Source organism: Nansenia antarctica (assembly GCF_963989245.1).
Source record: "Nansenia antarctica genome assembly, chromosome: 1".
Classification (NCBI taxonomy): domain Eukaryota; kingdom Metazoa; phylum Chordata; class Actinopteri; order Argentiniformes; family Microstomatidae; genus Nansenia; species Nansenia antarctica.
In genome coordinates this window covers 62,762,832-62,776,455 of record NC_137674.1, presented here as the reverse complement: position 1 = coordinate 62,776,455, position 13,624 = coordinate 62,762,832, and the positions used below count along the sequence as shown (strand labels likewise).

At 48.8% G+C, this 13,624-nt stretch overlaps 1 protein-coding gene across 1 annotated transcript in view; it reads right to left on the bottom strand.

Annotated features, from left to right (window-relative positions):
* Nucleotides 1-13,624, bottom strand: part of gtf3c2 (general transcription factor IIIC, polypeptide 2, beta) — a gene marked incomplete at its 5' end in the record, with an annotated part of 38,561 nt that overhangs the window by 7,356 nt on the left and 17,581 nt on the right. The window contains 4 exons of the mRNA XM_080524738.1: nt 3,304-3,465; nt 6,104-6,248; nt 11,304-11,433; nt 13,219-13,250. Of these exons, the coding sequence (XP_080380864.1) occupies nt 3,304-3,465; nt 6,104-6,248; nt 11,304-11,433; nt 13,219-13,250 (469 nt within the window). The remainder of the gene's footprint in view (nt 1-3,303; nt 3,466-6,103; nt 6,249-11,303; nt 11,434-13,218; nt 13,251-13,624) is intronic.

Sequence of the window (13,624 nt, the reverse complement as noted above, 5' to 3'; positions counted from 1 at the left end):
TAAGCCCCATCCTCTACAACCTCTACACCCACGACTTTACCCCCATCCACCCCAGCAACTACATCGTAAAGTTTGCAGACGACACCACCGTGGTGGGATGTATCTCGGGGGGGGACGAGGCGGCGTACAGGGATGAGGTAGAGCAATTGAGCAAGCTGTGCAAGGTTAACAACCTGCTGCTAAACAAGTCAAAGACCCAGGAATTCATCGTAGACTTCAGGAGGAAAAAGTCCGAGATCCAGCCCCTGCTCATCGACGGAGAGAGCGTGGAGATAGTCTCAACCCTCCGATTCCTGGGACACAACATGGGATACACCCTGAGATGCCTCAGGAAACAACACAACAAGCAGGAGATACTGGTGGCCTTCTACCACGGCGCAGTGGAGAGCATCCTCACCTTCGGCATCTCCAACTGGTTCCACAGCTGCACAACAGCGGAGAGAAACGAGCTACAGAGAGTCGTGAGAACAGCACAGAAGATCACCGGCGCCCCCCTCCCCTCTCTGGAGGAGCTGTACAAAACACGCTGTCTCAGGAGGGCCTCCAAGATCTCCAAGGACCCGACCCACCCTGGGCACGAACACTTTGTCAAGCTGCCCTCGAACAGGAGGTACAGGACCCCGGCCGCTAAGACAAACAGACTGAAGAACAGCTTCTACCACAGGGCCGTCAAGGCCCTGAACACAGAAAAGGCCTAAGTTCTGGGCCCAGGACAGTCCGGACGGATTGTATGGCAGCTAGTGCTGAGGCACAAACATGTACATTTTCAAGCCTGCAAACTGTGACACTTTAAAATAATGTGAAAAAAATACTTTTTGTGCAATATGACAACCCTAGTTGACTATCTGTGCAGTATAGTACAGTGGATTGTGTACATAGCCTTTATTGATGTAAACCAGCTCCTTACCTTCTTGTGATTTTATGCATCTATGCTTTTTCTAAAATGTGTTTTCTTTTTCCTTTCCTAAACACCAGGGGAGCCTCCCCTCCTAAATGTCGTTGTTTGGTACCTGTACTGTAGCAATGACAAATAAAGTCCATTCCATTCCATTCCATTCCATTGGACCAAAAAACTAAAAAACGAATCTGTCTGGAGCCGCAAAAAATGTAAAGCCTTATATAAGCCTTATAATGAAGGCAACACATGCTGTAAGTGTCTATATAAGCTATATTAGCCTACTATCGAAATAGTAGGCTACAAATACATAAGCCTTAGCACATATGCATACAACCGAATGCAAACGTAGCCTATTGTGCTTTACAAAAGTGAAACACTAGGACAGCGTAAAGGGGGTCTGGGGGGTTCCCCCCAAACATTTTTTAGTAGATGCAATTTCGTGTATTCTGGTGCCTTTTAACAAGTGGGTTGATACTTTTATCTGGCTATACTAGCCTGAGAAAAAATATGGATACGTTTGTAATTTCATCCGGAGGAAGTGAGCAAACCAAGAGATCGTCAGCCAAAAAATAGACAAATCGACAGACTGTAGACTCTAGCCTCCCTCGTCCTCTTTTCACTATTTTAAGTTAAACCCTCAGACCCACAGGAACGCCGGCGCTCCCAAATATCATACCTTTTTTAGAAGTTCATAATTCGGAAACGGTTTGAGCTAAAGACAAGCCGCTTTTTGCGTAGGCAAATAGCGCTCACCGGGAAGCTCCCGTTCATCGATGTGCGTCGCCGATGTCCGTATATAAATCTAGCCACAAAGTTGTAGACAATGTGGATAGTTTCTTGCTTTGCCTGCCGCAGTACTTCGTCAATCCCTGTGGATATAGGTCTACTCTTGAAAAAAACCTGTCACATCCAGTCCAGTGTTTCCTCTATATGCATTTATATGCACTAATTGATTCAGACAGTCCACTTTGATTCAGGCTGCGCAGAAAGGCAGCAAGTTATTATGACCGGAGAACAGAAAAAAAGCAGATTGAAGCTAGATTTAGGCCGCTTCCAGACCAACATTTCGTTACAATTTAGGGCGTAGTTATTTACAATATGTTACAATGTTGCAATTAACCTCGTCGTTTGTGTTCGCACTGCAATCAAGACTGAATCGCTCTCAACAGGCGCGCGGCGCAAGGCGACGCGCTTTCAAAACAGTTTTGTGATTGGTCCGAATTTAGCGGGACATTTGGATTTCTCTTTTAGCCCGTCGCCGGTGCCTTTAATCCCGTAAACGTATCCTAATCGAAAATGCAACATCATCAGCGACGACTGTGGGTTATTGCATTTACTGCTGTTCTCTGGTTCATGTTCTTATACCAGTGCTCAGTATAGAGTATTTTAAATGAACATTCGTAATGTATGTCTCTGATGTATAGGTCAGCCTATTTTGTGAAACAAATAATGTTCCCGCTAATGGGTTAACCGAGCATTCTCGCACCTAACGTGCAAGCACCTAGCTTTGAACTATTCATAGCAATATGCGCGGGGCAAAAATAATCTATTGCCTCTAAAATCACCACGAACAGAACGGCGGAGGTACGGGTAAGCAGGGCTCATGTTGGAGTCCTCAAAGGTAAGAGTTGGTTTTCTTTAACTTAACTGATAGCATTACCTTGCTGTTGTTGTTTACCGAATGCTCCATCTGACTGTCACACTGTGATTTTACTTGTGTAAACAGTTAATGAGTAACGTTAGCCGGTTTTGTGCGTGTACTCTCATGTAGGCCTACTTCGTATTGATCTTTCTGTGTGTGTGTGTGTGTAATGCGCGTTCTGCATGTTCCGCTGCAGCTGTAGGATATGTTGGTATTTGATCACCTTCTATATAAAATCACCTGCTCGGCTTTAATGACTTAACCGCTATTTAAGAAATTATAATTGCTGCCACCCTCTAGTTTTTGGTAAAACTACGTCTTTGTTTTGAGCGCCAGTGTGCGTTTTATGCGCGTGCACACAGAATTTTTTTTTGCGCAAAAGATAACCGCTCCGCCACTAATGTGAAAAATTCTGGAGGAAACACTGCAGTCTCATGTTGGGTCCAGTCAAAATGTATAATACTAGTCATGTGCCAACATATCCGAATCCTATTGGCCCTCGTACAACATTACAGCGTAAGCAGGGAGTTGTAGTTCAAGGAGAGAGACCGCGGCAACGTAAAAAATAAATAATCTTTGTTAATTTCCATTTGTGGTCAAAGCCACAGGGAGCCACTGAAGATGGGCAAAAGAGCCGCATGCGGCTCCGGAGCCGCGGGTTGCCGACCCCTGACCTAGGTGAACATTCTTCCCACAAAGAAGAGGGGGGGGGGGGGAGGACAGGAAAATAAGGAGAGGAGAAGAGAAGAGGAGTAGGACTCACGCGGCGTAGGCGTTCTCCTGAGAGATGAACACGCCAGGCCAGTGGAGGGGCCAGACGGCCTCGGTAGACAGGTAGCGTTTGAACACTGTGATTGGCTCGTACGTCGTCCTCAGGTTCCACAGCTTTACCAGCCTATCATCTCCTGCTGTCACCAACAGTTCACTGGAGAGAGGGAGAGAGAGAGGGAGAGAGAGAAGAGAGAGAGAGAGAGAGAGAGAGAGAGAGAGAGAGAGAGAGAGAGAGAGAGAGAGAGAGAGAGAGAGAGAGAGAGAGAGAGAGAGAGAGAGAGAGAGAAGAGGGTGTGATCGGTATTGGTTTAGGAGAGATGAAAGGAGGGAGGGGAGAGTGAAGAAGGTCATGAGTTCAAATCCCACCTGGGAACACCAATAACACCACTTGAGTAAGCCCTAAATGACTCCAGGGAGACTGTCCCTGTAATCTGTCAAGTTGCTTCGGATAAAGGTGTCTGTTGAAATGTTAAGAGGAGGAGAGGAGAGGAGAGGAGAGGAAGAGACATACAGGAGAGCATGGAGGAAGAGAAGAAAATAAGTGGGGATTACAGACTGTGAGAAGTGAGAGGAAGGAGGGAGGAGAGACAGAAGAGGGGCAGCCAAGACAGCTCCAGTCTGCCTGTGTTCTGGGTCTTTTCATCGAGCGTCATTAAAACCTAGTCAGCCAGATAAGATGGATGCCTGCTGTCTCTCCCCTGCCACATATCCTGACGACACTGGCAGCTTTACAACACCAACCCAACTGACTTCAACATAGGCTATGTTACGGCCCTACCCTGCAGCAGATCTTTCCATAACCCACACCCGTAATTAACCATTATGTTACGGCCTATTGATGATATAGTCAAACTGGGATAACGGCAGCACATCTTAATGGAATTCTAATAAAAAAATATCACACATGATAAAAAAAAAACGGGGAGAGTTGCCACGCTGTGCCGTCTCCGTGTTCAGCATGCAGACCGTGTGTGTCGAATAACCACTGTGCCTTTTAACTCTTGTAATTAGATTTTGTCGCTCCGTTACACAGGAGATGCACAGAGGAGGCGAGGCAAATAAAGATTTCATGACACACGCTCCACAAGAGAGGGTGCCGAGTCCTAGCCACTAAAAAGAATCGTATTGTTTAGGACCAGGGGTAGGTTTTAATGAAAAGAGAGAGTGATAGTTTTATTTGAACTGTACTCTCTCTCTCTGCGATTTCGAAACAAAAAGATCTTAGGGCAAAGGACATTTTTGGAAACTTAACCCTGTGATTTAAAAAATCAAGGCAAACTGTAAAGGGTAACCATTACTAGCTCATCTTCTGGAAAGCCATTTTTAAAGTCACAATCTGTAATTCGCCTACAATGAAAAGGCTTCACGAATTACAGAATGGTTTTAAAACTGCCTTAGTGGAGGAGGTCACATCGGGAGTATTCTTGCCCTAAGCAGGCTGGATGGCAGAGATCAGTCAAGGGTGCGTATCCTCTGAACCTGCCGCAATCAGGGCATCTGGAGTGGGGCTAGAGTGGCAGCTGAGAGCCCCCTCAGCCCCTCCATACCCCCACCCCCACCACTCAACATGTGCTCCATAAGAGAACATGTTGTTTTCACATGACATGGCCTAGCTAGCTAGCTAGCATAACTGATGGTCATCAAAAACATACTGTATATCACCATTCCTTCTCCCCTGTGCCTGCGGATCAACCATCTGTCTACATCACATGCACGCACACACACACACATATACACACAGACACACACACACACACACACACACAGCCCTCTATACTACCACGTTGAAGCCTCTCAGCCCAGGGGCAACGGTAATGTGTTTTAGTGGTGGAGTGGAATGGAGTGGATTGTGTGTGTGTGTGTGTGTGTCTGTCTGTGTCTGTCTGTGTGTGTGTAGGAATTACAGAGCTGTTAATCATTGGGAGCTGCCAGGTGTGTGTAAAAGTAACAGCCAGTGTGTTTTAAGGGAGAGAGTGTGTGTGTGTGTGTGTGTGTGTGTGTGTGTGTGTGTGTGTGCGTGCGTGCGTGCGTGCGTGCGTGCGTGCGTGCGTGCGTGCGTGCGTGCGCTCATGTGTGTGCGTGTGATAGTGTGTGTCTGTGTCTTTGTGTGAGTAAAAGTGTGTTCTCATTACAACTCTGGACCTGAACAGAGCGATACACTTGGCTTCCTCCGCCTCATTGGATAGTATTCCCTAACGTCCATGTTCCCTTCTGCAATACCCTGGCTGGGACTAGGGGATGGGGGGCAGGCAGGGGGGCAGGCTGGGACTAGGAGGACTGGGTGCAGAGGGAGGGTGGGGGGGGTTGGGTGCAGGCTGGGGGTGCAGTCTGGGACGTTTCTCCGCTTGCCTGCAGCATACTCAGACAGCCGGCACGGCGCAGTGTTGAAGGTCACTGCTTAGTACGGTCCATCGACCACCATGTTGGATTGAGGAGATAAAAACGAGGCGACATGTTCAGAATGGTAATGACGGTGGAGCTGGGGGAAACTGCATCACCGATGGTACCTCTCTGGGCCCCTGAGCCCAGATCCAAAGCTATAACATACAGTGTCGGGGGGGGGAAAATATTTGAAATATTATCTATTTTCTTTATTTTATATACTGTATCATCTGCCACTTTGTTGACATGCATTTGTAAGGTTTACCAACTGTTTCTTCAGCAATCTCTGAACTGCGATGCTCTGGTTGGTATCGGCATTCCATCGACCTGCGGTCCTACAAAACCCTAAATCAGACTCTCTGATTAACTCTTCCGGCACTTGAATTCCTCCACCCTGATTGGATGATTACCTGGAGGCGTGGCACCAGGCGAGGGCGCGCACAGAGTTGTCCTGTGCGATGAAGCAGTGGTAGGGGTAGAGGAGGAAGGAGTGGTCTGTAGAACGGACACGCTGGAGGACCGACTTATTGGACAGGTCCCACAAGGCCACCGTACCTGAGGGGGGAGGGGGGGGGGGGCATTAGACAGGGTTATGACAAAGGCTAGTCTGTCACGGATTCCACCTGTCCTCTATCCTTGCCTCCTTCTCCAAACTCATTGGAGGAGAAGGTCTGAGGTCCCTCCCCTTACACTTTATCCTCCAATAGTGTTTGGAGAAGGAGGCGAGGAGAGAGGAAGTGAGGTGTCAAAGAAAGGCTTTTGAGATGATGCCCCAAGTGTACACAAATGCGTCAGAAGACTCAGCAACAGACGGTTTTCCACAGCGGGGCTTCCACATCCTGTGCTTGCAGGGGCCAATTGCTTTTCAACACAGTCACTCCCGGGCATCAACAGGGGTTTGTCCAGGCATATTCGGAGCTTAAAACTCAGGCGTGTAGCCTCTTCTCCCCTCCTGGTAACTTATGACGTCAAACCGGGCTAGGGGGCGCTCTATGAATGAATGAATGAATGAATGGTCTTTATTGTCATTGATATAGAATAGGTACCATACAACGAAATTTGGGAGGGGGGGCTCCCCTGGTGCTAGGAAAAAAACTAAAAACAAGAAGGGAAAAGAGCTGGTTTACATAAATAAAGGCTATGTACACTATCCACTATACTATACTATACAAATAAAACACTGTGCTGTACTCTATGCTATGCTATACCTATCCTAACATTTCCTATCTCTGAACCTTATGTACCCGAGGGTTGTCATATTGCACATAGTGTTATTGCACATTCATTTAAAGTGTCGCAGTTTGCAGGTTTGAAATGTTCACAGTTGTGTTTCAGTATTGCACTTGATTACAATCTAGTAGCTGCCATCAAATTGTCTAGATTGTCCAGGGCCTAGAACCTAGGTCTTTGCTGTGTTCAGGGCCTGAATGGCCCTGGGGTAGAAGCTGAGCTTCAGTCTATTTGTCCTTGCGAACATGGTCCTGAACTGCCTGTCCGAGGGCAGCCGAACAAAGTGTTCGTTCCCAGGGTGGGATGGGTCTCTGGAGATCTTGGAGGCCTTCCTGAGGCAGCGTGTGTTGTACAGCTCTTCCAGAGAGGGGAGAGGGGCGCCGGTGATCTTCTGGGCCGATCTCACGACTCTCTGTAGCGCTTTCCTCTCTGCGGCTGTGCAGCTGGAGAACCACACGCAGATGCAGTAGGTGAGGATGCTCTCCACTGTGCAGCGGTAGAAGGTCACAAGCAGCTCCTGTCTGATGTGGTATTTCCTGAGGACTCTCAGGAAGTAGAGCCGCTGTTGTGCCTTCTTGATGATGGCTGCTGTGTTGGTCTTCCAGGACAGGTCATCTTGTATGTGCACCCCCAGGAATTGGAGGGTTGAGACTCTCTCCACGCTCCCTCCATCGACGAGCAGGGGCTGGACTTCAGATTTTTTCCTCCTGAAGTCCACGATGATTTCCTGGGTCTTTGACTGGTTCAGCAGCAGGTTGTTAACCTTGCACAGCTTGCCCAGCTGCTCCACCTCATCCCTGTACGCCGCCTCGTCCCCCCCCGAGATGCAGCCCACCACGGTGGTGTCGTCTGCAAACTTTACGATGGAGTTGCTGGGGTGGACGGGGGTGAAGTCGTAGGTGTAGAGGTTGTAGAGGATGGGGCTTAGCACGCAGCCCTGGGGGGACCCAGTGCTGAGTCTGAGGGCTGTGGAGGTGTGGGAGCCCACCCGCACCCTCTGGGGGCGGTCAGACAGGAAGTCCTTGATCCATGCACAGATAGAGTGTGATAGTCCCAGGTCTAGTAGTTTGGTCACTAGCCTGTCTGGAAGGATGGTGTTGAAGGCAGAGCTGAAGTCCACAAAGAGCAGTCTCGCGTAGCTGTTCCCCCTCTCCAGGTGGGATAGAGTGGAGTGGAGAGTCGTCGCGATGGCGTCCTCTGTGGACCAAGCACTTCATGATGATTGGTGTGAGTGCCACCGGGCGGTAGTCGTTTAGGCAGCTCACCGTGCTTTTCTTCGGGACTGGGATGATAGTTGAGGTTTTCAGGCAGGGTGGGATGGTGGCCTGGGACAGGGACTGGTTGAAGATGTTGGTGAAAACCCCGGCCAGCTGGTCGGCGCAGTCCCTCAGCACCCGTCCCAGGACGCCATCCGGCCCTGAGGCTTTTCTGGGGTCCACCGCCTTCAGCACGCGTCTCACTTCATGCTCTGTGAGGGTGAGGCTGCTGAGAGCTGGAGAGAGTGGTGTTTGTGTTGTGGTTACCTCCGTTCGCCCCTCGTCGAACCGGGCGTAGAAGGAGTTCAGCTTTTCCGCCAGCAGGGGGTCGTCCTCCGCGGCTGTGAGCCTGTTGGCTCTGAAGTTTGTCATGTGCTGAACCCCCTGCCACACCCGCCTGGAGTCGTTGCTCAGGAAGCATTCCTCAATCTTCTCTCTGTGCTCTGCCTTGGCCTCCCGGATGCCACGCTTTAGGTTAGCCCTGGTGGTGCTGTACAGCAGTGTGTCCTTCGCTGAGTGGGCGTTGTCCCTCTCCTTGAGCAGTTTTCGGACCTTCTCAGTCATCCATGGCTTCGTGTTGGGGTAGACCCGGACACGTTTGTCCACGGTGGCTGAGTTGGTGCAGTTCACTATGTGGTTCAGAACCGACGACGTGAACTGTTCCAGGTCCTCATGCTCATATTCCTGCCATGAGGTGTCATTCAGGCAGATCTGCAGTGGAGCGGACCCTGCTGGCCAGGTTCTGACAGTCTTAGTGGTGATGGGAGCACTTTTCCTCATGGGAGTGTAGGCTGGGATCAGGAGGATTGACACGTGGTCAGACATGCCTAGATGAGCTAGCGGTCTAGCCTTGTAAGCAAGCTTGATGTTGGTGTATACCTTGTCCAGTGTTTTTTCTCCTCTTGTTGCACATTTAACATGCTGATAGAACTTGGGTAGTACTACCTTCAGGTCAGCATGATTAAAGTCCCCCGCGGTTATATGCACTGCCTGTGGGTCCGCGCTCTGTCCGCCACTGATGACGTCATGTAGCCACGCCAATGCTAAGCTAGCATCTGCGCTAGGTGCGATGTAAACAGCTGTTATGTACACCGCGTTGAATTCCCTCGGGAGGTATGTGGGTCGGCATTTAACAGTCAAGTATTCCAGGTCTGGGGAGCAGTGGCTACTTACAGTTTTCGTGTTTAAGCACCAGCTGTCCTTCGTAGATATAATGAGGCCGCCTCCGCGCGTCTTCTCACTAAGCAGCGTCCGGTCCGCTCTGTGTAAAGTGTGGCCTTCTAGCCCGACCGCAGAGTCGATGATGGAGTCGTTGAGCCAGGTCTCTGTGAGAATAATCACACAGCTGTCCCCCACGGTGTTATTGGTGGCTACCTGCAGTCTCAGTTCGTCCATCTTGTTAGCCAGAGACCTTACGTTGGAGAGGAATATACTCGGCAAAGCAGGCTTATCCGGGCTTCTCCTCAGCCTAGCTAGCAGGCCTCCTCTGCGGCCTCGGCGTTGCTTACGATCTCGACATCGTCGCTTGCGCCTGAGGGTTGGGATCGTGTACCATTGTTCACCCGGTGTCCGAGCGATATCGTGTGGGATGTTTTGCTGTTTCAAGAATTCCGCTGTTACAGTCCTCTCGTTTTGCGCACCAACTTCTAGTAAGTCTAGTCTGCTGTAGGTACTATTTACACAGTTCCCCGTAAGTACTGACATAAAAATGTACATACAAATGTGTTTAAAAACGCTAAAAAGCACTGACGTCGGTAGCCCCTCCAGCCTCGCGTGTGATCGCGCCGCCATCTTGGAACTTTTTGATGGCGCAGGCTGATAGTCTTAAGCATAAAGATGATGTTGAAATTCACAGCACAGTGGCCTGGGGTGGTCCAGTGGTCTAGCACCGTGGTCTACAGTGCACACACATATGCCCATGTTAGCATGGGTTTGAATCCGGCCCATGCCCTGCTGACATGCCCTCTCACCCTTCTTCTCCTTACTTTCCTGTCTGTCTTCACTATATCTGTCTAATAAAAATGAAAAATATGAGTGGGACTGCCCAACTCAGAAAAAAATACTTTAAAAAAATAATAATATTCACAGCACAAAAAGTTAAAGTTAAAGTCTCAACCCTCCGATTCCTGGGGGTGCACATACAGGATGACCTGTCCTGGAAGACCAACACAGCAGCCATCATCAAGAAGGCACAACAGCGGCTCTACTTCCTGAGAGTCCTCAGGAAATAACACCTCAAACAGGAGCTGCTTGTGACCTTCTACCGCTGCACAGTGGAGAGCATCCTCACCTACTGCATCTGCGTGTGGTTCTCCAGCTGCACAGCCGCAGAGAGGAAAGCGCTACAGAGTCGTGAGATCGGCCCAGAAGATCATCGGCGCCCCCTCCCCTCTCTGGAAGAGCTGTACAACACACGCTGCCTCAGGAAGGCCTCCAAGACCTCCAGAGACCCATCCCACCCTGGGAACGAACACTTTGTTCGGCTGCCCTCGGGCAGGCGGTTCAGGACCATGTCCGCAAGGACAAATAGACTGAAGCTCAGCTTCTACCCTAGGGCCATTCAGGCCCTGAACACAGCAAAGACCTAGGTTCTAGGCCCTGGACAATCTAGACAATTTGATGGCAGCTACTAGATTGTAAACAAGTGCAATACTGAAACACAACTGTGAACATTTCAAACCTGTAAACTGCGACACTTTAAATGAATGTGCAATAACACTATGTGCAATATGACAACCCTCGTGTACATAAGGTTCAGAGATAGGAAATGTTAGGATATGTATAGCATAGCATAGAGTACAGCACAGTGTTTTATTTGTATAGTATAGTATAGTGGATAGTGTATATAGCCTTTATTTATGTAAACCAGCTCTTTTCCCTTCTTGTTTTTAGTATTTTTTTTCCTAGCACCAGGGGAGCCCCCCCTCCCAAATTTCGTTGTATGGTACCTGTACTATATTAATGACAATAAAGACCATTCATTCATTCATTCATAAATGTCCTGGGCAGGGCTAGTGCTCAAATGGAACGTATCCTGGAACCACAGATTTTGGTTTGAGTGTGATAAGACCTGTTGTAGATGTTGGGCCGCATCAACATGTGGACCTGGTTATTCTAGTCTTACCGTCGTAGAAGCCAGCAGCCATGAGGTGGTGTGGTTTGATAGGCAGCCAGTCCATAGAGAGCACCTGGCCACTCTTATCATCATGGTCCGACTTGAAGGAACCCAACCTCAGGGTGATCACGGCCTGGGCCTGCACAGACCAACAGACGGACGGACAGACGGACAGACAGACAGACAAACAGGCAGACAAGCAGACAGACAGAACAAACATACACAAGATGTGGTTAATGGCACTTGAAGACAACCAAACCACTAAACCATGGGGTCTGGTTGGCATATTTTTCACTCTACAGAAACTACAGAAACCGCTAGTGAAACAGTTTCAATTTCCTTGCTCAAATAGAAGGCAGAACTGTACTGTTAAGATCAGTAAGACACCCATCACTTGTGAAGACTTTCTAATAAAGCCTGTTCTCTGTGGGGAGACAGTAGTTTATCATGTTCAGAGTTGAGGGTTGACAGCTAATTCAAACACTTTCAGTTAGAGTTGGAGTCTGACCATCAGAGCGAGGGACAGACAGACAGGGGGGAGGGATGGAGGGAAGAGATAGACAGGGAGAGAGAAAGAGAGAGGGGGAGTAGAGAAAGACAGGAAAGGAGGGAGGGAGAGAGAGAGAGGCCCAATCCCGTTTCTCTTTCCTACCCCTACGACTCGTTTTGGAATGCCACTCACTTTGGAGCCGAGCCCTCGGAACAGAGCCACAAGGAGCGTCAAAAGCATGGACGCTCGCGATTCATTCACAACTTAAGTTTCATCCTATCAATCGATCAAAAAAGTCTTAAAATAAAAAAGAACAATATTTCATTACCAGGCCAGTTCATGACAGAATAGCGGTGCTCTGTAGGCTAGCAAACCTGCTCCTACCCTGCCAGTCTGGTATTAGAGGAGCAGTAACAACCCTGCTCCTCCCCTGCCAGTCTGGTATTAGAGGAGTGGTAACAACCCTGCTCCTACCCTGCCAGTCTGATATTAGAGGAGTGGTAACAACCCTGCTCCTCCCCTGCCAGTCTGATATTAGAGGAGTGGTAACAACCCTGCTCCTACCCTGCCAGTCTGATATTAGAGGAGTGGTAACAACCCTGCTCCTACCCTGCCAGTCTGATATTAGAGGAGTGGTAACAACCCTGCTCCTCCCCTGCCAGTCTGATATTAGAGGAGGGGTAACAACCCTGCTCCTACCCTGCCAGTCTGATATTAGAGGAGTGGTAACAACCCTGCTCCTACCCTGCCAGTCTGCACTGATATTAGAGGAGTGGTAACAAGTACAATAACTAAGCGCCTGAACTTTCGTACAATTTCGGGCATCATATGCCATCAAAGGGGGGAAATATGACAAAATGTGGGACTATCATGCACAACTCAGCCACATGTAACATTAGATCGCTACACACAGCTAGACACCGGCATGAACACTTGGCATAAATAGCGATTTTTCTTTTGTTACGCTTAAAGAAAAGAAAAGTTCTATAATACATCGAAATTACATTAAACTAAGATAATACGATGGTTATCCACATTTTTCAAATCTTTATTAACAAAGAAAAAGAAATTACATTTGTGGTTGTCTTCTGCATTGCCTATAGTGATCAGATTTCTGTAGATGATTCGCAAGGCATTCTGGAACGTAGGGCCATGGCTACGAACGGAGTCTGGTCGTGAAAAATCTTCAAACAGAGGCGTAGAAAGCCCCACCTCTTGGCCCTACCCCTACATGAAAACAAGAATTGGGACACCCCTACTCTACACACGAATGCACAAAAGGGAGCCAAGGGGTGAAAACGGAGCCGTAGGGGTGAATTGGGATTGGGCTGAGAGAGAGAGAGAGAGAGAGAGAGAGAGAGAGAGAGAGAGAGAGAGAGAGAGAGAGAGAGAGAGAGAGAGAGAGGGAGGGAGGGAGAGCAGATATTAGCTTACCTGGCATATCAGCGGTGCTTGGCTGGCTCCTCCTATTGGGAAACACATAAATAGTCTTTATTAACTCTCTATGATTATTGATGGGAAGATTATAACTCAATACATGACCATGTTTATTACTGGAGTCAATTAAACAAACCAGAGTTCATGGCAGGCACGCACAGACAGACAGACAGACAGACACACACACACTGCATACACACACGGACACACACACGCACGCACGCACACACACACACAGCCAGCCTGGTGTTTAAGTGGTGTGTCTGCAGGATGGAGTGTAAAGGCCATCAGTCCCACTGTCTGTGTGTGTGTGTGTGTGTGTGTGTGTGTGTGTCTGTGTCTGTATGTGTGTGTAAGTGTCTGTATGTGTGTGTGTGTGTGTGTGTGTGTGTCTGTATGTGTG